Source organism: Synchytrium microbalum (assembly GCF_006535985.1).
Source record: "Synchytrium microbalum strain JEL517 chromosome Unknown SmJEL517_scf0053, whole genome shotgun sequence".
Classification (NCBI taxonomy): Eukaryota; Fungi; Chytridiomycota; class Chytridiomycetes; order Synchytriales; family Synchytriaceae; genus Synchytrium; species Synchytrium microbalum.
In genome coordinates this window covers 63,240-85,869 of record NW_022158402.1, presented here as the reverse complement: position 1 = coordinate 85,869, position 22,630 = coordinate 63,240, and the positions used below count along the sequence as shown (strand labels likewise).

The following is a 22,630-nucleotide window of genomic DNA, read 5'->3' as shown; positions in this document are numbered from 1 at the left end:
AGCGAAGGGCTCTGTACTTGTTCGTAAGTGCTAGATGTACAGATTGTCCACTCCTTAACTCCTGTCTATTCAATCCTTGGCCTCAAAACTGATTGCCACTTGTTTCTTGAAAAGGTCGAAGGCAATTCGGTGGGGGACGTAGAACAGGAACACGACCAAATCTCATCCAGCTAGATCATGAACCAGTGCTGAGATCTTGACTGTCCACCTAGGTACAATTACTTGCAGGATGCTGTGACTCGAGCCAACATTCGGCTCACCAACTCCACCTCTCATACCTACTGCATCTTAACCACTTTCTCGCCATAGATGAACGCTGGAAACAAAAATGGCTCAACAGAGCCAATGCTAAACGGTCACGCCTCTAGTCTTGCTCAGGGCCTGAACAACAATGCATCAGACGCAACTGCTACTCTTGAACAACAGCCTGCAACCATTTACAACTATGGCTCCATCTTGAACCGTTGTCCGCCTCCAATTTCCATTACTACTGCTAGAAAAGATACCCAGAGTGATTTCATGTCTCGTTTCAAACGCGCTATGGGCTTGTTTGGAAAGTTTGTGGGTCCTGGCTATCTCGTTGCCATTGGTTACTTTGGTGAGATCGAAACAGTATTGCATTCCTTAGCTCTGTACTAATACTGGCTCCCTATTGCAAAGACCCTGGAAATTTTGCTACAGATCTTCAAGGAGGAAGCCAGTTTGAATACAAACTATTATTTGTCGTCCTCTTGTCGAACTTGATGGCCGTCTTGCTTCAATCATTGTGCATAAAATTGGGTGTAGTCACGGGCAAAGATCTGGCAAGCTCTTGTAGAGCGTATCTCAACCCTTATGTCAATATCGCATTCTATCTTCTGTGTGAATTGGCTATTGTCGCTTGTGATCTTGCTGAGGTTATTGGCACGGCCGTTGCGTTGAAGTAAGTCTTTGTGGCCAATCAACCGACTCACTGTATCGGCCAACAAATCATTTCATATAGTCTGCTATTCGGCTTGCCGCTTGTTTACGGAGTCTTGATTACTGGATTGGATGTGCTGATAATACTCACTGGATTTTCTGCAAAGTGAGACCTTGTGATACAAACACATAACAACAAAATGCTAAAGAACTCTACTGTTTAGACGTCAGCGACTCTATGAGTTCATCATAATTGTTTTGGTCACGGCCGTCGCTCTATGTTTCATAATTTTGGTCATCAAGAGTGAACCGAATTGGGCTCAAGTCATGTAAGTGCACCACTAAGGTCGGACTTTTTATGTCCTTCTTGTGGTAGCTTGTATTACTTTGCAGATCCTTGACTCAATAGAGAAATAATAATTTCGTTTTCTTTTAGTTACGGGTTTGTCCCAACGAGACAGATTATATCAGATCCCAGCTTCTTATACATAGCTATGGGTATTGTGGGAGCGACTGTGATGCCCCATAATTTGTATCTGCACTCGAATATCGTCATGTTTAGAGCTCCAGTCATTTACAATCATTCGTCAGACAGATATGACGAGAGAGCATCTGATGACACTTCTCGTCCACTAGCAGCAAAGGCACATCTACCCATTGCTCTTCACTATACAAATGTGGACTCTGTTTTGGCTCTCACAATCGCTCTTGTAGTGAACTCGTCAATCTTAATAGTAGCAGGAGCCACCTTGTTTAAACAGGGCAAAAATGACGTTGCTGATCTGTCCGACGCACATGCTTTATTGGTAGAATTCTTGGGACCGTCCGCTGGTGTCCTTTTTGCAGTAGGATTACTGATGGCTGGTCAGGTAAGAGTCACCTCCAGCCTCACTCACAAAAATGCACTAATAATTTTTAAAGAACATTCACTAACAATGTTGAACATCAAACATAGTCATCAACCTTTACTGGAACTCTCGCTGGTCAGATAGTGATGGAAGGGTTTTTGGGCTCAGCATGGAAAGTACCACCGTGGGCTAGACGATTGATAACTCGAACCTTGGCAATCATACCTGCTGTAGTAGTAGCCATCATTCGTGGAGATGGCGGCGTGAACGATCTCCTCGGTGAGTATATGAGATCGCTGATTGTAAACGATCTCAACGTACTAAGTAAATGATCTCCTCGGTAGTACTATCTCAAGTCATCCTATCACTTCAGCTTCCCTTTGCCGTGATACCACTCGTAATATTTACGAGCAATAAGAAAATCATGACTGTGAAATTCAGGCAATCAACTGAAGAGGCTGAAACAGAGTCATCTCTCAATCGTGATGACGTTGATGAGAATGAGGAGAGGAACGTTGCTTCAGTAGGTCCCACGAATGACGAAGAAAATGATGGAGAAGCCGTTGTTGTTGCTGCAAGGAAATCCAATTCTCTCACGAGACGTGGATCTAGATCTTCTCCTCGAGACTCTGTAGATGTCGCAGCATCATGGCGTAAGTGACGTTAAAATTTTGTTCTGGTAGATTTGCTTACAAGATCCATTTTGGAAATAGCACCAATAGCACCAACCTTGGTAGCTCCAGTATCAATGTCCCGTGGGGCGTCGCTTAACACGCAACGCTCGATACATATTCACGACGTAGAGGTGACGGAGATGTGCTATGCCAACGGGATCGTGATGCAAGCATTGGCATATCTGATTGCAACCGCCTTGACTGTTTTCAACGTGGTTTTGCTTGTCCAGATGGCTTCAGGAAACACATAGACGTGTAAAAGTAACGCATTTTGTAGATATATCCTTGACAAGCATTTATATAGATCTCATCTGAATAACTTCAAAAGTACAACGATATTCTTTGACAAGTATTTGAGTGTTGGACAAGCATTTATATAGATCTCATCTGAATAACTTCAAAAGTACAACGATATTCTTTGACAAGTATTTGAGTGTTGGACAAAATATATGTTGTTTTGGCATTATAATTCTTACAAACGACGATGAGGATGAAAGCAAGCGAACGAACGAAATGTAATCTACAAATTATTTAAAATGGGGGGTAAAAGTGGAAGGTGATGGTGATATTGACCCAATCATTCTTTTGCAGGACTGCTTCCGTTCTTGGGAGCCCCGCAATTTTGTGATAACCACTGCAAGCCTTCCATCAATCCCTAAATACAATTACGAAATGAGCAACTCATCAAGATGACGAATAAAAATAAACAGCAATCTCTTACCTCTCCAGAAGTTCCGCATGATGGGTGAACATACCAAGGTCTGTCACGTAATCGATGCAAGTTGAGTTTTTCGGTGATATCTTGTGGTGACATGGCTAATTTAACGTGATGAGTAACCAAGAAACACTCTAAACGCCTGTGTTCAAACAAAACAAGACAAACCTCCAGATAGATCTTGTTTGTTGGCAAAGACCAAGACACAAGCATCCTTCATTTCACGATCTTGGACAATACGATGTAATTCTTGACGAGCTTCCTCAATTCGATCACGGTCATTCGAGTCCACGACAAAGATCAATCCTTGAGTTCCAGTAAAGTAGTGTCTCCACAATGGTCTGATCTTGTCTTGTCCTCCGACATCCTTTAAAGTTACAATGTGTTGAGTATGGTTGAGTATGGTTGAGGTGGCAGGATTGCAAAGAAACAAGAAAGTGCATCCTGTTGATGCAGGTGATCAAAACTATAGGAGTGAATCCTTTGTTTTGTGCGTAATCTCTGTCTTACCCAAACATTAAACTTGACATTCTTGTAAGTGACACTCTCAACGTTGAACCCAACGGTCGGAATTGTCGTAATTGGCTGGTTGAGTTTGAGTTTGTAGAGAATGGCTATGATAATATGATCAGCTTATTTGATCCTTTTCTCTCTTCAGAGTATTTACACTACGTCATGATCATGACCGCAACAACCTCTTGGAGGGTAGTTGAACTCACTTGTCTTTCCAGCACAGTCGAGTCCCAACATGAGTATCCTCATTTCCTTGTTTCCGAATAGTTTAGCAAGCGCTTTGCTTTAGGTTCGAATGACAAAGAGGGAGTCAGTTCCAACACATTCTTATTTTAGACCAGTTCCACTGCAGTTCCGTAGAGATACTGGGTTGGAATAGCAATTCCATCATTTTATGATTCAATTACCTTATTGCTGCTCCCATGATTGCGATCTAGTGATATATGATGGTGCGGGAACTGCAAAATCAGACAGTTTGATGTCAATCAAAGCAACGTGTAAATGGACTAGATCCAGTCAAGCAAGCACTCACGTTCTATAATATTCAAGCAATCCTAGAGAGATTTACCTCCTGTTCTCTCTTACAGTGCCTGCAATAGTATAAAATGTGTGAGCTTTTGTGGTTTTTAAGAAACTCAAATTTGGCGCAACAAAAGTCAAGCAACATTTTCCACCGGCAAATCAGCGTCATGAATAGATAACTCACAGTCTAGAATATCTCTCGCAAAGGGATCTAACAGGGATCAATCGCTCGCTTTCGAAAAAAAAAAGTGAGTGACTTCTAGACTCTTGACGACAGAGAAAAAGTTAGTGCGAAGCAGTCTGGGCTTTAACTTGGTCGTATATTGGAAAGCTTGAAATCAAGATACAATAACACATGTACTACCAACATTAATCAGGTTTGTATTCCTCATATGTAATGGGCGCTTGACTACAACGAAAAAGATACAGTTATTGATCAGTATCCAAAGTTCGTGTTGTCACGTGCTTAAGTTTACTTTGTTCTCTTCGGTATTGCCACAAAGCTGGCTTCTCCTCTTGGTCTCTTCTTGCCTTTCGAACCTAAGTGTTGTGTCAGTGAACTATTCCTTTAAAAGGTGTTCGATGACCCGAAAGTACCTGCTGTAGTAGGGTGACTAGCCCCAGTTTGAGAAGATGTGGAACCACCAGATGACTGCCCGCGAAGAGCTTGGTTTTCGTTTTCAAGCCTCTGAATCTTGGCCTCCAGTTCTTGCAGCTGCTGTACGCGCACGTTGTTGTTGGTAGATTCCTCCCCATGACCCACACCTTTTGCTGCCATATGAAAGACAATCTTGCCGAGAGTTGAGTTTGTATTGAGCTCTTTCTCGAGAGTAAACTTCAATGGCCTTCCTGAGAGCGGATCGACCACTAGCTCTGATTTGGATTCGTTCCATTCATATTGTTTGGCACGAGCAGCATCAGCCTAAGATATAGAATATTTGTGTAGCTTTTGTGATTAAATTCAAATAAAGCGAAAATTGCGTCCAAATGAAGTTGAAATGAACTTGATGCATACAAATCTTGTAGTGAAATCTGACCAATTCGTGAGCCTCAGCTTTTGTAGAAATCCGTGACGGTCACTATAGAATAGAGACAGCTTATGTATGCGATAATTCCCTTCCTCCGTCGACATTATCAACACGAGATTCCAGAAATCATTTTCAAGCTCAGAGTAGAGCAGAGTCTTGTTTGGCTGTAGTTCAAACACCAAATTATCTAGTTTGGACCAGTCTGGAGGTACTACCATTGCTTGCTTCCTTTTACCCGTCTCAAGTTGATTCACTGAGCTACTTTCCAGATGTCTGTAAAATGGAAGGAAGTGATGAACGTGTTGAAACCAAAGCTACAAGCATACGGCCTGGATTTGGTGCATCCATTATCTATACAATCTTATAATAAGGTCATCGCTGGATCGACACGTGTCTTGCCACTCCCCACCTACCGAAAATCACACACATTTGGACTACTCGTTGGTTCATCAAAAACCGTCTGGCCATGCTTTCTAAATCATTGTGCCACTAATCTGAACTGGACTGAACGCAAACATCCCTTTGATGACTATGTTAAGCATGCCGTGGAGGACTGTTTGCAAAACGTCGGAGTCGAAACAGACAATCGGTATCCATTTCAGTATGGTGCGTCTTTCGCATGGAATGGTGCATTCCTTCAGAACTTGACGTGCTAATCTCTGACATCTCTAGACTCGAACTTGGTCGATTTCCAAAAATTGGGCAAGCTATCGGGATTTGCGTTTTTGAATCCAGCTGCCCATTTGTGTGTACTACCAGCTCCTATAGGTCCATGGTGAGTTTGGCAAGCATGTGCAGACAACGTCTTGAAGCTGATGCTCTCAACTCGGTTCACTTAGGTTTGCTTTTCGAGCAGCAATTGTGTTTGATCTGGAATATGACGAGCCTGATCCAATACTGCCAAAGAATCCATGGCCTGAAGGCGATGCGCTAATAAGTGACGTACTCAAACCAGGCATCAAAAACTGGACATGGAAGGATTGGGTTGCACTAAGAGAGGTAGTGGGTCAGAATTGCCCTCCTTCAAGTAAATACAGCACAAGTCAGATTCTCTGGCACTACATTCAGGATAGAGACTCTCTTAGACAAGCAGTTGCCGAACATCAGCAACAATCATCATAAAAGCACTGGTTTATATAGATTAAATATTATTGCTCCATAAAACCATAATCACACTATTAGCAGTAAATACAAGTATCAGTCCAGGCCAAGGAGTATCAGATCTACATAATCTACACTTTTGCGGGAGATAACCGTGCCCAAAATGTAGCAACGAGTCCAACAAAGTTCAGAGCTGCCAAGACAAAATACACAAGATTTGGGGCCCAGGAGACAGAGTAGTAGTAGATGAGACCAGCAACCTAGAGATTGAGAAAGATGGATCAGCGGGTGAGCAGCTTACTAGAGACTGAGTAAAGATGGCTTACTTGTTGGAAAATCAGTATGAAAAACTGGTCTAGCACTCCTACGGCGGTCAACACAAACCCAATCCTACTAGGTTCTATGACTTCTGCTATGATCCCTCTCATTGCAACATTAACCATCAACGAGAATGTAAACAGCGGTATCAGCAAGAAGAGCTGCCAGCCTTGAGTGAGTAGAGCAAACGCAGTGTAATAAATCGTCATGCCTGCTTCACCGATCTGGATTTCTCTAATATTTGCTCGAGCGTTTCTCAAATCGTGTTCTGTGTCGATTATTGGGACATCTGCAGCTTGTGCTGTTGCACCATACTCGGATGAAGATGAGCCTGCTCCCTCCTCTGTTGTGGTGGGACTATTCTGTGTTGATGACATTATAGATGGAATTGTTGGCAAAGGTTCGGGGTATGGGCGTTTCTGTTTTATTATATGCTTGATCCACTTGTCGAGATATGGCAGTCCTACTCCGAGCATTAGTGCAACGAAGAGCGACGTGCTAGCAAAGAATATGGAATCCTCATAAGCTCCCTAGATATTCGAATTGGAAGTTTTAGTAAATGAGATACAGCGGAAATGTGTTCAGCTTACCCATTTGAATTTGAACGTGGTATATAAGACAAACAGCATTATGTGACTCTGCTGAGTCATAGTAGCAGCGAGATACGGTATCAATATTACCAACGGCAAAAATCTTGTACAATCTACAAAAGACCTCCATTCGGTGACAATCCAATTTCGTTTCACAGGACTAGTGACACTACTATGGTTGCTTCCTTCGGCCTTGGTAACTAGTCCATTCTTGGACGGACTGGTTTCTGGTACACATGCCAACATGTACGCAAATGCTATAATTAATCCTCCCAGAGTAAAGCGAAAGTTGAGGATATATGTCCCGTATTCCCTGACTAGCCAACCAGAAAACAGCTGGCCTATCGTATCTAGCACACCAAATGACGCAAACATTGTAGATAGAATTCGTGTTCGTCGTTTGCTCGTTGTTACGTCGATGATGGAGGCCAAGCATACGTTGACAACTATAGAAGTGGTTTGTAAGCTTTCAAACAATAGAGCATTTGCCAGATTGTAACGCTTATGACTGTACCAAGTGGAAAAGATCCACATAGCCCGGCCAAGAGTTTTCCAGCAATCATAAATTCCAAGGCTGGTATCTTAAAGTTCGTAACCAATATCGGTATCGCTGAATCTAGTACAACACCCATCAGCGCAAAGAGTATCACAGGCCTCCTCCCTATTTTGTCACTCAAGTAACCACCAATCAAAGCAGAGAAGAGGAGTGGCGTCAAGTGTGAAGCGCTAATCAGCCGTGCGATTTGAGACGCTTCCCTAGTGACTGCTACCACACTACAATCCAGAGCATGAGGCCTTTCAATAAAACGTCCATAGTATCGATCACAGGCGACTTTTAATACGAATTGTTCATAGGCAGCATGACTGATTGAGATTGAGGCAAGACATAGAGCTGGGACTGGTATGATGAGATACGCCCAATATGGTGCGGGTTTTCTACGAATGTAAAGTTATGTCAAAGTCAAGTTTGGATGACAAGAAGAACGTGAATCGACGGTATAACCAAAATGTTCATTCGGTTACAGAAAGCCAGAATATGTCTGCACAATTCATGGAGGTCTTGCTGCCAATACATCTGCTGATGACAAACCTTGATGACAGAACTGTAGTCGGTGGTGATGATAGCAACGGTTGTTCCTCGTCATCGCGATCAGCGCCTACTACGTCGACAGGAGAAGCGACAATGTTTGCCTTCCACAACATCGTTCGTCGTGATTTGGTGATGGTTATCGTTTTAAGTTTTACTTTTGAGGACGCCCCGAGAGTCGTACGGTGTAAGAGAATAACGTTATTCGTTCATCTGCTTTGGAAGTTATATGAGGGCCTCGCTTGGTTCAGGTCTTCTCCTTGCTTTGGTATGGTGGTGGATTCAAACCAGTGACAGGTGACATGGACTTTGGAAATAACACGACGTACACGCTCAATCACAGCAATCTCCAGAGACTTTAGTGGGAAATGTTGTCGTTTGTAATCAATCGCGCTACTCGTCAATGACCGATCGCAGGTCCATTTGACGAATTTTCAATCACGTTTCCACCTCTTTTGCTACAAACTGTGGTTTGGCAGCCGTTAATCGTATGAATCGTATAATATAGAATAATTATTGATCAAGACGTAAATTTGAGTATGGCATGTGCTCTTTATTCAAAAAAAGTGGACAACAATATGCTTGCAATCATTCAACTCAAACTTGGACGACCTGCTTGCCGAAGTTCTTTCCCTGAAGCATACCGATGAATGCAGCTGGTGCGCTTTCGAGACCTACAGCAACTTCTTCCTTGTAGACCATCTTCTTTTCGGAAATCCATTGCAACATGTCGGCCATGAATTGAGGCTGCAACTCCTGGGAGTAGTCTGACACGATGAACCCATGTAATTCTAATCTTTTTCCAACAGCCTTTATAGTACGAAAAGTGTCAGTGACGACACAGTGTGGTGGGAAGCCAAGTCCAACGAATGAACGCCGGCAACCAAACAATGTCGTATGAACATCTAAACATCTTTTGACATACCTGGATAAGGTTCTTTACTCCATACACTTATTGTTGATGAGGGATTGAAGCATGTTAGATAGTGTGTCTGTTGTCTCAAAATGAAAAGTTGACGTTGAATGGTTAAACACATACTTTCACCGGTGGAGTTATATTGTGAGATCATTCCACACAATGGGATTCTGCCAAAGTTGTTCATCTTCATTATGACCGAATCGAGCATTTCTGTAGGTTGAGTAGAATATCTGGGATCAGGCCTCGCCCTCAAGCAAAATTTCAAGACCAAAATCCAAAACCTGAACTTGCCTCCTCCGACTTGTTCAAAGTAGATATCTAGTTTTGATAAATCGTCGTTGTTGAGACGGAGAACTTCGTTTTGTTGTACAATGCGCGATTTTGCAGCTTACCGATGCCATCTGGGCAGTTTGTTTCCAAAGCCTTGTCATGGTTGATGGTCTTGTAGTTGAAGGCCTTGTCGTATCCGAGTGTCTTGATGAATTCGACCTTGTCGTCAGAACCAGCAGATCCGACAACCTGTTACAGAATTTTGTGAGCTCCCGGATGTGATGGCATTTTCAAGACATCCTAGACTAGCCTTGAGGCCCTTGATCTTTCCGATTTGTCCTACGACTTGTCCAACAGCACCAGCAGCGGATGATACATAGAGGGTTTCTCCAGCTTTTGGTTTGCCCAACTTCAACAGACCAGCGTATGCAGTAAGACCAGGCCTGTTCGATTCAAGTTAATGACTGTGAAGACGTAGGCCTAGTGTTATAACTTACATGCCGAGAACACCCAAGTAGTAAGACAATGGAATGCCAGCTGGAGCATCCACCTTGGTCAAGCTCTTTCCGGCTACGACAGTGTACGTTTCCCAAGTTCCAAAAGACAAGGCCTTGTCACCAGCAACAAATTTGGGGTCGAGAGATCGAACGACTTCGACAACGGTACCTATATAAAGGTGAACGTTTTGGTTCAGTGAGGGATGATACTAAGGTGGCCAGACTAGTGTCATGTACCTCCATTAGCTGGTTGCCCGATTTGCCATGAGGCAGCATAGGAAGCTACGTTTACTCTCATTCGGCCTATAATTTGGTAGTGATCAGAAAACTTGTAAGATATTGAAAGGCACTGTGGAGCTTACCACGCATGTAGGGGTCAAGAGACAAGAACAGGGTCTAATAGAATCATTTGAAAATGAGTTAGAAATGGCTTTTAGATAGATACATATGTTGCAAAAAAAACTCTAAAGTGTCATGTCACGCTCCACGAGTTCCGCAAATGTTGTTTTCGAGCAATATACAGACTCGATCGAAAGGCTTTAAGCCGTTCAGAATGCAATATCCCAGAGATAGAAGAGGCATACGTGCTTACCTTGACGAGGACCTCTCCATCCTTGAGCGGAACCGTGTCTAGTTGGATTTGCTCCTTGACGATTTTGAAGTCGTCGTTGGTAGGGAGGCCCTTTGGCTCGCGGTTGAATAGAACTCGAGTGTTTTCAGCGACAGTCATGTTGTTTGTTTTGCGTGAATGTTGGTTGGATGTATGTTTTTCCTTTGTTGACAAATGCACATGCGAGCACTCACCAAACCTCACAAAACAGTTCAGCCGTTAAAAATGGATTGGCTCAAAGGACTGCCAGTCACAAATCCTGCAAGCTTTACACGAATTGAGCGTGGTGCCAGAGTAAGCTGAGCACAAAAAGAAAACTAAATGTTGCTGAACGTGTCGTTTATAAGCTGGATGATCTTTCTGCTCTGCAATTCGCTGCTGTTTCGCATGGATCCCATACACTCTTGATCGTTTCGCTACTAGAGCTTTCAGACTTTTGCTCAGAATGGTGCAAAACACCAACATCACAATGCCAGATGCTAACTTCAAACCTCCTGGCTCTAGGCCACACCAACGTATCTGCCAAAAAATGACACATCTCCTCCTTCAAATCAACGTACGCTCATGGCGTGTGTTGCAATTCTATGCTCAACTTCGAACTCAAAGCATTTGATTCTCACCACATCTTACCCCAGTCATAACGATAGAAAAAGCAGACCCATTTATACGATCCATCACCAAAGCTGAAAAAGAAGTACGTACACATTGTCTCATAGCATTGTCTCAAGCTTTGCTCGAGAAGCTGAATTTTAATACCTGATTGGATGACTGACATTCGTTATTACTAGCCACCCGCAAATACCTCAAATTCAAAGCTGCCAATGAAACGAAAAGATTCCAAGAATGATACAAAGAACGTTGTGGAAGACCCTCCATCTGTCGTGGGAGAAAGTCAAACGGCCAAAAGAAAGAAGGTGCAAAAACCACCATCATGACGATTACGCGTGTAGTCGGTAATGAACAGTCGTCATTCAGTCAGGAAATTGTATGAGACATGTTTATAAGAATTGTAAATTGTATCGATAGCATATATACACACGACATTTAGCAGGACAACTCATATATGGCTGTTACAATTGCCGACGTTTGCTACTAAGAGCCATAACGCATGCATGTAGGAAAGATACTACCTGTCTCCCAGAATGCTCTCCCGACCCGTTTTCCTTGATTTAGGCGACATTTACAAACACTTTGAGTAAACGCAACAGGCAAGGAGCCCAAGGGCCCGCCGTCAGACTCATGAAGCTCGTTGAAGATTATTTGTGCCGCTAAAGACACGATATTAAATCGTCAAATCCGAGTACTATGACGGAAAACAGCCAACCAAAACGGACTAATGTTCAAACCACTAGAAGAAAACAAAGAACGGAAATGCACCACATACAACTTGTACGCAAGACCTTAAAGGCTCCAAAATTTTATCCGACGCGTATTTAGCGCGTCGTTTCCGTTTATCTTTGACTTCAATGACAACTTGGTCAGTCAATTAGAATTAGCATTTTTTATTTAGGACGATTGCCGCAAACACAAACTACCACGACAATTAGAGTCTTCAGTAGGTCTAGTGAGTGGCGTCATGCGTTTTGAGTGAAGTTAAAGGGAAATCATGGAAATCAAAGAACGACTCACCCTCAAAAATTCCGGGTGTGGTTTGCCTTTTTACCCCTGTTTGACACAAAGACCACGACCCGATTTCTGGACAGCGTTCTCCAAGCTATTTTCCCTTTGTTCAGAACTTCAATACACTTGTTATCGACAAGATTTCTTAAAAAACATACTGATTGTAAGTGCCATTTCAGCATCGAACATTTTGACTATTTCTTACGAGATTTGTATTTCTCACTTATTACCCACTCAGAATGTCTACACAACCATCAAGCACAACCATCAATGCTGGCACTAATGCACTACCTCGTCAGCAAATTGGATCCAAAGTCGCTCAGGCAGCAACCAGAAGTCTGTTAACTTCACCATCAGTTATCGGAACAGTTGCAATATCAACTGGTGCTGTAGCTGCCGTCTTATCACAAAAAGATGTCATTAATGTCACCGGACTTGGGGCAGCTGGTTTAGAAAACGGTTACAACTTTTTACTTGGAAGTGTTGCGGGTGCACTGGGTGCTTCTGCTGTTTATCCCATTGATTTGGTCAAGACTCGTATGCAGAATCAGCGAAGTGGTAAAGTTGGGAGTGTTTTCTATACATCGTACTGGGATTGCTTTAGGACGGTTGCTAGAGTTGAAGGTGCAAGGGGATTTTACAGAGGTCTTGCTCCTCAGTTAGTTGGAGGTATGCCACTTATCAAGATTTCGTCGATGTTTTTTTGGCCTGCTTTCAAATCGCATATGACCATTTGCTGACATGCTTGACACTTTTTAAAATTCAGTTGCTCCCGAAAAGGCAATCAAATTAGCCATGAATGATGCAGTCAGACGATCCTGGAAAGACCCACGGACTGGTCAAATTCCTTTACAAGGCGAAATCATGGCTGGCTCTATGGCTGGAATGTCGCAAGTCATCTTCACCAACCCTCTAGGCAAGTTTACATCATCATCTGACTCTTTTGAAGCACCATAACTCACGACAGAGCCTCAATGCAGAAATCGTCAAGATCCGTCTACAAGTTCAAGGCGAATCCATCGCTAAAGGATTCATAAAAGCATCAGAACGTCAGGGACCTATTGAAATCGTACGGTCATTGGGATTGTCTGGATTGTACAAGGGTGTTTTAGCTTGTAAGTTCTTAAACCGCAGTCACGTCAATTCCAAAGCCTTGACTATTGTAACTATCTAGGTTTATTACGAGACATTCCCTTCTCTGGTATCTACTTCCCCGTTTACTCCCATATTAAATCTGATGTGTTTGGAGAAGGACGTAATGGCAAGAAGCTCAATACCGTTGAGGTATGTTCGTGAAGGTGTTACGTCAAATTCATACAAATGATCACAATTACATTTATTTTTTGGCGTCATAGCTGCTAGTGTCTGGTGCTGTTGTAAGTGATGAAAATAACATAAACCGCAGTCACCACAAACTCAAAACACCCTCACCTCATAGGCCGGTATCCCAGCCGCATACCTCGTAACTCCCGCCGACGTAGTCAAGACCCGTCTCCAAGTGCAAGCTAGAAAAGGCGAACAAACCTACGCAGGAATTCGAGACGCCTTTTCCAAAATCTTTAGAGAAGAAGGATTCCAAGCTTTATACAAGGGTGGACTTTTACGTGTTGCACGAAGTAGTCCCCAATTCGGAGTAACGTTGGCATGTTACGAGTTCCTGCACACTGCTTTGCCATTCAACAAACCCGCTGCCAATGTTACTCCTTCGACTGCCGCTCAAATGAATCCTACGTTGGTGATGGCTAACGTTGTTGGAAATTATCGTGCTACGCAGTCATAAAAAAAGATACCACCAGGAATTAGATATACCAAAAATGTAGAGATGCGTGTGGTGAAATATATTATGATGAGCCCAAATTTTACAATTAAGCTGCGATCTACGGATCTATACAGTAGCAGAAGCATTCCATTGGCCCTTCTTCAACCAATGGCCATAACTATCCATAGCATTCTGATTCTCAGAAAACGTAGCTGATATCCAGTATGAGGTCTTCGCAGTTGTACAGTATTGATTATAAAGAGACTTGTCGTAGTGACTTGTAGAGACGCCTGTGGATTTTACCCATGAGGCAAAGAGGCTCGCTTCAGGATGTGGCGGAACTGGGGGTAGTGGACCTGTTTCGGTAGTAGCTATTTCTTGTGGTGGTGATAGCGCATTGCCCAGTTGGATATCTGCAGGTGGAGCAAGTGGTCCGGTAGAGAACTCACTCGTATACCTAGAAACGTTTCAATACGAATCCATATCATTGAACACGGGACCAAGTTTTTTCTCTCGCTTTATACCTTTTGTAATTCTTGAATTCGGCTGATGACAGCTTTGGATAAAGCATTCGTAATGCAACCGACTTTGTCGAAGTCCAATCAATATCCTGGTCACGACCTGAACCGTTCTGTTGCTTTCCACTAGATGTTGGTCCAATACTCGGAGCTTCATCAGTTTGCTCCTTGTTTTTGAGAGTGACAAATCGCTTGACATCACCCATACTGAACCTACTCACCAACGGGTTAAACGACACGAAGAAAAAAAGGCATTGAAAGTTGTGTCTCTATACCGAGTAGGCTGCGAAGGATCCACCCTAACTACAAAAGGGCTGAGAGAAGATGAATCATCTCGCAGAATCCTGTTTACCAAGGAAATATTAGCCAGGATCGAGAGATAGAAAACTTTAAAAGTCTGCTCACCTGGTTGTCGAGTTCATAGTGAAGGCAAAAGACTCTGCAAATGTAGTCAGAGCACGGAGTCGATAGTATTCTTCAAAATAGGAGTCTTTCATGGGTCTCTCAGGTGAATCATTCAAAAAGGTAAATGAATTGGCAGTCCACCATTGAGTGTAGCTAAAAAAACCATATTGAGCTGGTTGAGCTGAGACAAAAAAACCCAACGTAACACACTCCAAATACCTTCGCAGTGGTTGTCGTGATCTAGGATCTTCATTATGCAAGAAGAAGTCCGTCTTCATATCCCATAGAGCTGTTGTGTTCTCGTAAGGGACCTAAACACACGGATACAGAACTCAGTTCACTGCGATTTTTTTGAAGTTCCAACGTGTCCACGTACATATGTACCCAGAAACAAATTAATTGCATCCTATCAATACCAAGATCAGCTTTACAATATTGAGGTGAGTTTAGAAGAATCGTTTTACCTGCTTCTCAGCATCTGTAAATGAATTCGAAGCCCAACGTCGAACACTTTCGTACATGTCCCTTGATTGTGATTGCCAGTCTGACATTTTTCGATAATTTTCCATGGTATTGACCAGATGGCTACCACCATATTGCATAGCTAGCACATCTCCATGCTATCGAAAAACGAGAAGGTTAAAACCAATTTCAACTCAGTATACACACCCCCCCCCCCCCCCCCCCCCAAAACAAGCAAAAAGATTACCTCATGGTATGCTTGGTTGAATAGAATAGTAGCATCGGTATCGAATGGCACCTTCGGTGAAGAAAGAAGGCCTAGAGCATGCAACTACGAATTGTTCAAGGTCAACCAAAACGCTTAATCGGACGTTGTATCGACACTTTAGAAATGTCACGCCTAATACCTGATGTCCCAGAGCACATTTGCCGATCAGGAATTGAGCAGCATTCGTCCTATCCAAGCAATCAATACAGTTTGTTCGGACCACACCATTCTGTCGTCTCGCCAGTATACGATTGACTTCAGTCGACCCAGAGTTGGCTGCTCGTAATGCATTCACGAATGGTTCAGCACCAGAGTGGAAGAAACCTGTGGTTGCCAATACTTTGTCGGCCTATATCAAAACGAATTAACGTTAGGAATGAGAAAAAAATGTGAATGAGCCAAATCCACAACAGTTCAATTGTTCGTTAGGTAGCGACAGAACAGTTCAATTGTTAGTTAAGTAACAACCAGAAACACACTTACAAAGTTCTCCAAATATTCAATCACATTCTGGTCGTCAGACTTGGTTGCCCTTGCCATGTCGAAAGCATAATACTTGATTTTGCGGTCGTCGGGTAGGAACTGATTCAAGTACTGTACACATCGCGTGTACTCGTGCAGCAATTTTGATTCTCTGGGAGTTTTTTCTTTGGCCTGATTAATTTAATTAGATTGCTTGAAAAATAATTTAAATGGTTTGTATCATATACCTTGACAAGATTAAGGCATATAACACGAGGTCCATAACGATAAAAGAGATCATCGAAATGCATAGCAGCGGCAGAAAAGTATGGATCCACTCGTGTCACTACAAGACATAAACTGGTTAGTACTCGGAATATCCCAAATCTCCAATCGAATGGCATAATTACATTCTATCGGTGGCTTGGCGACAACATTTGATGGTTCTTGCGACCAAAAGAGCGGAATGGACCCGCGATGTTGTACAAATGACGTGTAGGATGGCTTGTGCCCTAATCGTCCAGCAGGGCTGAAGAATGATGTTGTATTGCCATCATGAACTATCTGTTCTGTTTCCACTTCATTTGCGACGGCGCCCTATGTAACAGAATTTCAACAACTGTTCAAATATTCATTATACAAAACACGGACTTTGTCATTGACTCCACGTCGAAAGAACCGTGCCCCAGCAAATTGTCCTAAAACATTAAACAATTAAACAATGAGTCAGTCACGCTGAATGAATAAGCTGTCTTGCCAATTTCTACTCTTTAGCATTTCTACTCAACTGGATCGACGAGCAATCAAGGTGACAAACAGTGGTCTGCCCAACACGGATATTTCTACATGGAGTAGCATTACAGCATCAGTTTCAGTCTAATTGCGGCAAGGCCCTACCGCAAAAAAAGCACACTCCCATACTCACTGAATTGACCAACAAATCCATAAATGACTCGAATAAACCATTCAGAGTTTGGCTCTACCGATTCCAAAAGATGGGTATTCCAGACAAACTTGCTTGGGAGCACTGACGATGTACTGTTTGCTTGACCCGTCAGGTTGAGTTGAAGAGTCTGTGACAAGTCGTAAGTATATGAAAAGTAAAAGCCCTTGGTCAAATCCAAAGTTGCTAGTAGTTGTGTATATCGTGTTTCGTCTGGTTTTCTATCTACTTTGGTCAAAGGTCCCCACACTGGAAGGATCATGGTGCCCTCAATGTGATGAATACAGTGTCCGCCTGTTGCATTTGAGTTCAGTTAGATTACAGCGAGAATACTCTGGGACATGACTGTGCCTCACCTAGCACAGCAGCGACCTTTCTCTTTGTAACCAGAATCATATAGTGCCCTTCGAGGAATCGAATAAAGCCCATGAGAGCGTAGAATGGCGTTACAAGTCTAAAGTCGTTTGTATTGCCTTGAGCAATCATGTTGAGCAAATCGGTGACTTCGGGCTCTGAATAGGTGGTTGGATCAGCGACAATGTTGATATCTTTAGCATCAGTTCGATCAATCTTGAGGACACGGAACTGGCTGCCACCAGTGCTTGTTCCGACGACATAGTAGCGAGATTTGGTTTCATAAAGCATAAATCGGTTCATAGCGAGAGCCTCTTCCATGGTCGGCAGATGTCGAAAGTGTGTGTGCCAGCAACCTAGAAGCGTGAAAGTTTTGTGAGGAAACAACATTTGCGAGATTGCGGATAGAAGTGCAGTTTGGTACGCGCATTAAATCTTGTCAGAAATTGACATTTCAACTTGGCAAATGTTTAAAAGTTCAAAAGCAAACTGTTCCACTTTCGAAAAACCACACACCTTACCAGCCCTCACAGACAATGTCTTCCCAAGCAGAAGGACAGGATAACAATGAAAATGGAGGCCAAATCGACATTGGCCAGCTTCCAGTCCACCAGCTACAAGCAATAAAGACACAAATGGAACAGGTTTGGTGAACTAAACGAGTTGAAGGAAGAAGCATTCTTGTTCTATTCAATGCACACAATTAGATTTAACATCTAATTTAAAATGACCTTTTATATTAGGAAATTCAAATGTTGACCAACTCATTCGCTCAACTGCGACAAGCGCAGGCCAAATTCACTGAAAGCATTGAGGTCTTGGCTCCTGTGAAGGGAAACTCTGGTACGCAACCAAAAGGCGATCATCGATCATAGTATATTCTTTACTATCAATATTCATCAATCCCTGCCCTCAATCCCTCACAGGCAAAGCAATCTTGGTGCCATTGACAAGTTCGCTATATGTACCAGGAGAGATTGGTGACGACAACAAGGTCATTGTCGATGTTGGAACTGGCTACTTTGTTGAAAAGGTGGATACTATTCTGATCTTAATGTTACTCTTAATGTTACTCTTATTCTGATTGCTGACAATTTATTCCAACACCTAGTCCATACCTGACGCTCAAGAATTCTACAAGCGCAAAGTTGGATACATCAAAACCAGACTAGATGAATTACAAGCCACAATCAACGACAGACGTAACTCACATACAGGTATATGGGCAGGGTTGCAACCCAAACAAGTGGAAAGCTTATTCACGTTTTTTTTTTCGTACTAGTGTTGATGGACATCATACGATCCAAACTCTATGCTTTATCTCAAGACCAGAAAGAACGACGTGCCGTTGGACAACCTCAAGGAATCACTGCTTGATCTCACTGCGCAAAAATATCTCGTGTCGTTGTATATAAACAGAAGTAGCTATTATTTGAGCTCGAGACTACCAAATACAAATATTATTTCTGAGCAATACCTCTATATACACAGTGCTGTTTCATTCATAAGAACACGATTATATTTGTTATGTTATCATCCAACTGATCCTCATCAAGAGCGGTCAAGCTCGCCTGCGTTAATGCAATAGATGCCTCTTGAGCACTCCCATTTTCGAGAAACGGTCCCACAATGTCCACTGACTGTTGTATTGATAATGCATCCCATACACCATCACTAGCCAATATTATAAAAACGTCGTTGTTCGGATCTATATCACGGACGGTGACATCTGGTTCACATAGTACACCAATCTTTGTAGCAACCGAGTCTCCTAAGGATCTTGTTATCACCAATCCTGGATATGGCAGCGAGTTTTTGAATAACCTTAGGGGTCCGGCTATCATTCGAGAGTAAGTGTCAAATTCAATCAAACAAACAACAAATACACCAAGTAGATTGACCACTACAGCCTAACTCAGAGAGACCACAACCAAAATCCTCATACCTTCTTCATCACCAATCCTCAGCTTCTCAACCCTCGCACCACACTTCAGCACCCTACTCAACTCCTCCGACGACTGACACGTATGATCAACCGTAACCTGCTCACCAACCCACGTCCCCACCTCACGTCCCCGCTTCCCTATAACAACTCGACTATCCCCAACACCAGCAACAACAACTCTCGTCGTTGTCTCAACGACAACGGACGCCGTAGTTCCAGACATGTAAGCGTCCAGCGTCATATTCGATAATAATGCCTGGTGCAAATCAGCAAAGACGTGCGTGAGCCACTGTTTGGGGTTATCTCGGTTGTACCGTTGTTGGAGTAATGTCACGAGCAGCGATGAACAGAGCTTGGAGCATTTGCCACCGTCGCTGCCTGGATTGTTAGGGAAAATGTGAGGTGTTAGGGCGTGATTTGGGTGCGAAATGTTGCGTAGATCAACTCGCCGTGACCATCGAAGACTCCAAAGATGTGTGCCTTCTCCCCGTCGTAGACGTCTTCAGCTTCTAGGTGTTCGTCTTGATTTGTGGCTCTTCTGCCGAGATCGCTAGATGCGCCAGCATATGCATCGTGTCTCATTACTCGACTGTCTGTTCTGTCGTCCTGTGTTGCGCGAGGTTTGGATATTTGTATTTTGGCTAAAAGTCAGAAGAGTCAGAAATTAAATTCTGTTGTGGGACGAACGCGTAAGATCTTAATCAGAACGCATAAATCAATACGGAATGAGACTCTGTATTGATCTGAATTTTCAACGTGCAATTAAATGTAAGTGCTATATATGAATATTCTTGGAATCCTTGTTTGTAAACGTGAACCCAAGGAAGGTATCACGCCTGACACGTTCAGAAGCATCCACACCAGCTTCACGCTCCAATTCGGCGGCTCGTTCCCGCACCTCACGGTACAAGGCCATGTCTGTTTCCGAATCGAAATTGTCAAAGTAGCCAACATCTGTCTCGGATGCCAGTTGAGGCACAAAAGGTGGTGCCATGCCATTGTCTGTACGAAGCAATGAAAAGTCAACTTGCTTGCCGAATTTCGGGTTGGGGGAGTTGAAGAAGGGGTGTGATTGAACGAGCCCCAATGACGAGTATCGGTCTTCTGGAGCAGCAACAAGACTATATATGGTTGATTTAGGAGATGCACTGAGTCAATGACGCCATTTTGTAAATAGTGTTTAAATTATGCTTACTGTGTAATCAAGTCCCATGCCTCATTGGACAAGTTGAACTCTTCATCAACACCAGCATACACTGGCCTCTCCAACACTTTCTTCCAATGGAACACATTCACCCAAACATCATCAGTGGTTGGGGCAGTGAATGGAGGGTAGCCTACGATAACGAAGTGGCATGTTGGAGCGAGTGCAGAAAAAGGAAGCGAGGAAGAGTCCCATTCCTACCAGCGAGACATTCAAACAAGATACAACCAATACTCCAATAATCAACCGACATGGTATATCCACGAGAATTATTGGTAGAGAGTACTTCAGGAGCCATATAATCTGGTGATCCAACCAACGAAAACGCCTAAACACAATCAAATCAATGAGAATTTGTGAGAACCGATGTCGCAGCGCGGGTCAACCACTTACTCTCATATCTTCTCTGCGAACTGATTTAAAAATGTCACGTCGTTCTTTGACTGAGCGATATACGAGATTTGTATCCTTGACCCTTTGAAGCTAACAGAGATCTCATATTAGTATCGATGCAGCATTTCAATTACTTATTTTCAAACCGCTTTCAAACCACCTTTGTGCGTAATGACTGCATTCTTTCTGGACTGAGTGTTCCTCGACTGAGACCAAAGTCCGTGAGTTTGATGTGGCCTCCAGCGTCAATCAAGAAGTTCTCTGGCTTCAGATCCCTATTATTGATATGAGGTTGTAGACATTACTCTGCGTCGGAAAAGACACATTGTGCGATTTTGTGTCCTATGATGACAGGCCTACATACCTGTGAATGAAACCAAGACGGTGAAGCTCAGCAACCGCGACAAACATTTCAGCAACGTAAAATCGAGCAAAATCTTCCTTGAGGACACCACTGTTGTTGAGTAAAGTTCTCAAATCTCCACCAGGCACGAATTCCTATTTGAGCGAATTGTGAGAATGCGTACATACGGTCTTGGACAACACAGATATAATTTCTGAAATCTTTACCATGGCGAGATATACGAAATTGATGTCTTGGAAGGCATACAAGAGTTTGACCAGCCAAGGAGTATCTGTTTGAGTCAAAATTTCTCGTTCTGTCTTGATGTGCTCGACCTATATAAATCAAGAGACTCGGGGATCAGACACAAAGTGAACATTAAAATATTATGCAATCCCGCACACAGCTTGCACAAACCTCTCCCATCTTTTGCAACAACTTTTTCGACATTTTTTTCAGAGCACATATATCTCCAGTTTCTTTTTTTCGAGCAAGAAAGACCTGTCCATAGCCTCCTTGACCGACTTGTGCGATGACGTTGAAGTGTGACACTTTTGTCCGAGTACGTCGTTGTCGAAGAGTAGAGGTTTCTCGAGTTTGAAAACTGTTCAATTCAGCCTGACATTGTTCTTCACTCAGCTGGACGTATGGGGAGAGATGGATTGTTAGTCTTGCGAGAGTGAATATAGCATACATGATAATTTTATGATCAACTTACGTGTCGTTGAGCAAGTTGATCTCTGAAATCCCGAGTTCGTTGCTTTCGTTGATGGAGGTAGGTGAACAAGTCAAAGTAGTAATCGAGAAAGTCTATGAAGGACTGAATGATGAGTGGGGATTCGATCGAAAGACAACAATCCATACATGTCCCTACATATTTCAGTGTTTCTGCATTTGCGTAATGTCTCTTCGGAAACGACAACATCGCGTGCAACCGTTGGCTGTTCAGCAGCAAGGGCCACTCCAGCATCTGGATGCAGCGAGAGTGGAGGAGGTGGTGGTATGAGTAGTGAATCGCCCCCACCGGACTGCTTTGACCAATGTTCGACTTCGGCAGTCAGATCGCCACGAACACGACCAGCCACACGAAGAGACTTGAGGCCCGAGGATAGTTGGGTTGGAGATGCTGATGGGGATATAATGGCAGAAGATGGAGATTGTGGAGTTGGGTGGATGTTGACGGAAGCAAGGAGATCGTCAATGTCGTGTATGGGATCACAGATGAAGGTAGCAGCTGAAGTATTGCGATTATGCATGGGAGGATTTGGCATGATTTATACGAGATGATGTTGCTTCTGATCTTGGGTGATCTATAATTTAAAGTAGGTTAAGGATGCGGTAGTTCCATGACAACCGTGTCCG

The 22,630-nt window shown here is 43.1% G+C and overlaps 7 protein-coding genes across 7 annotated transcripts; 3 read left to right on the top strand and 4 right to left on the bottom strand.

The window, feature by feature from the left end:
• Nucleotides 1–309: 309 nt before the first annotated feature.
• SmJEL517_g05608 (uncharacterized protein) lies at nucleotides 310–2,673 on the top strand (the record flags this gene model as incomplete). The annotated part of the gene is made up of 8 exons (XM_031171534.1): nucleotides 310–598; nucleotides 661–922; nucleotides 983–1,066; nucleotides 1,125–1,229; nucleotides 1,337–1,769; nucleotides 1,856–2,027; nucleotides 2,093–2,401; nucleotides 2,462–2,673. 8 exons carry the CDS (start codon nucleotides 310–312, stop codon nucleotides 2,671–2,673), a joined length of 1,866 nt encoding a protein of 621 aa, XP_031022504.1.
• Nucleotides 2,674–2,999: 326 nt separating this feature from the next.
• SmJEL517_g05607 (uncharacterized protein) lies at nucleotides 3,000–4,074 on the bottom strand (the record flags this gene model as incomplete). The annotated part of the gene is made up of 6 exons (XM_031171533.1): nucleotides 3,000–3,077; nucleotides 3,144–3,238; nucleotides 3,306–3,504; nucleotides 3,648–3,751; nucleotides 3,857–3,933; nucleotides 4,058–4,074. The coding sequence occupies 6 exons, from the start codon at nucleotides 4,072–4,074 to the stop codon at nucleotides 3,000–3,002; spliced, it is 570 nt and encodes a 189-aa protein (XP_031022507.1).
• A 4,819-nt stretch (nucleotides 4,075–8,893) lies between these two features.
• On the bottom strand, nucleotides 8,894–10,712 carry SmJEL517_g05606 (uncharacterized protein; the record flags this gene model as incomplete). Its single annotated transcript, XM_031171532.1, has 9 exons — nucleotides 8,894–9,106; nucleotides 9,222–9,247; nucleotides 9,336–9,533; nucleotides 9,608–9,734; nucleotides 9,829–9,928; nucleotides 9,983–10,151; nucleotides 10,220–10,285; nucleotides 10,345–10,378; nucleotides 10,575–10,712. The coding sequence occupies 9 exons, from the start codon at nucleotides 10,710–10,712 to the stop codon at nucleotides 8,894–8,896; spliced, it is 1,071 nt and encodes a 356-aa protein (XP_031022506.1).
• A 1,739-nt stretch (nucleotides 10,713–12,451) lies between these two features.
• On the top strand, nucleotides 12,452–13,992 carry SmJEL517_g05605 (uncharacterized protein; the record flags this gene model as incomplete). The annotated part of the gene is made up of 6 exons (XM_031171531.1): nucleotides 12,452–12,881; nucleotides 12,979–13,106; nucleotides 13,180–13,327; nucleotides 13,387–13,496; nucleotides 13,568–13,588; nucleotides 13,651–13,992. 6 exons carry the CDS (start codon nucleotides 12,452–12,454, stop codon nucleotides 13,990–13,992), a joined length of 1,179 nt encoding a protein of 392 aa, XP_031022509.1.
• A 105-nt stretch (nucleotides 13,993–14,097) lies between these two features.
• SmJEL517_g05604 (uncharacterized protein) lies at nucleotides 14,098–17,704 on the bottom strand (the record flags this gene model as incomplete). Its single annotated transcript, XM_031171530.1, has 16 exons — nucleotides 14,098–14,428; nucleotides 14,496–14,702; nucleotides 14,765–14,833; nucleotides 14,895–15,047; nucleotides 15,114–15,205; nucleotides 15,271–15,300; nucleotides 15,359–15,514; nucleotides 15,604–15,687; nucleotides 15,764–15,973; nucleotides 16,108–16,278; nucleotides 16,335–16,432; nucleotides 16,497–16,683; nucleotides 16,738–16,784; nucleotides 16,875–16,928; nucleotides 17,012–17,323; nucleotides 17,386–17,704. The coding sequence occupies 16 exons, from the start codon at nucleotides 17,702–17,704 to the stop codon at nucleotides 14,098–14,100; spliced, it is 2,520 nt and encodes an 839-aa protein (XP_031022508.1).
• A 215-nt stretch (nucleotides 17,705–17,919) lies between these two features.
• SmJEL517_g05603 (uncharacterized protein) lies at nucleotides 17,920–18,760 on the top strand (the record flags this gene model as incomplete). The annotated part of the gene is made up of 5 exons (XM_031171529.1): nucleotides 17,920–18,027; nucleotides 18,127–18,226; nucleotides 18,310–18,416; nucleotides 18,495–18,600; nucleotides 18,666–18,760. 5 exons carry the CDS (start codon nucleotides 17,920–17,922, stop codon nucleotides 18,758–18,760), a joined length of 516 nt encoding a protein of 171 aa, XP_031022511.1.
• A 125-nt stretch (nucleotides 18,761–18,885) lies between these two features.
• Nucleotides 18,886–22,539, bottom strand: SmJEL517_g05602 (uncharacterized protein; the record flags this gene model as incomplete). Its single annotated transcript, XM_031171528.1, has 14 exons — nucleotides 18,886–19,220; nucleotides 19,329–19,584; nucleotides 19,643–19,706; nucleotides 19,774–19,969; nucleotides 20,163–20,449; nucleotides 20,524–20,665; nucleotides 20,734–20,860; nucleotides 20,926–21,015; nucleotides 21,086–21,200; nucleotides 21,290–21,423; nucleotides 21,496–21,603; nucleotides 21,686–21,907; nucleotides 21,987–22,078; nucleotides 22,143–22,539. The coding sequence occupies 14 exons, from the start codon at nucleotides 22,537–22,539 to the stop codon at nucleotides 18,886–18,888; spliced, it is 2,565 nt and encodes an 854-aa protein (XP_031022510.1).
• Between the last annotated feature and the right edge of the window lie 91 nt (nucleotides 22,540–22,630).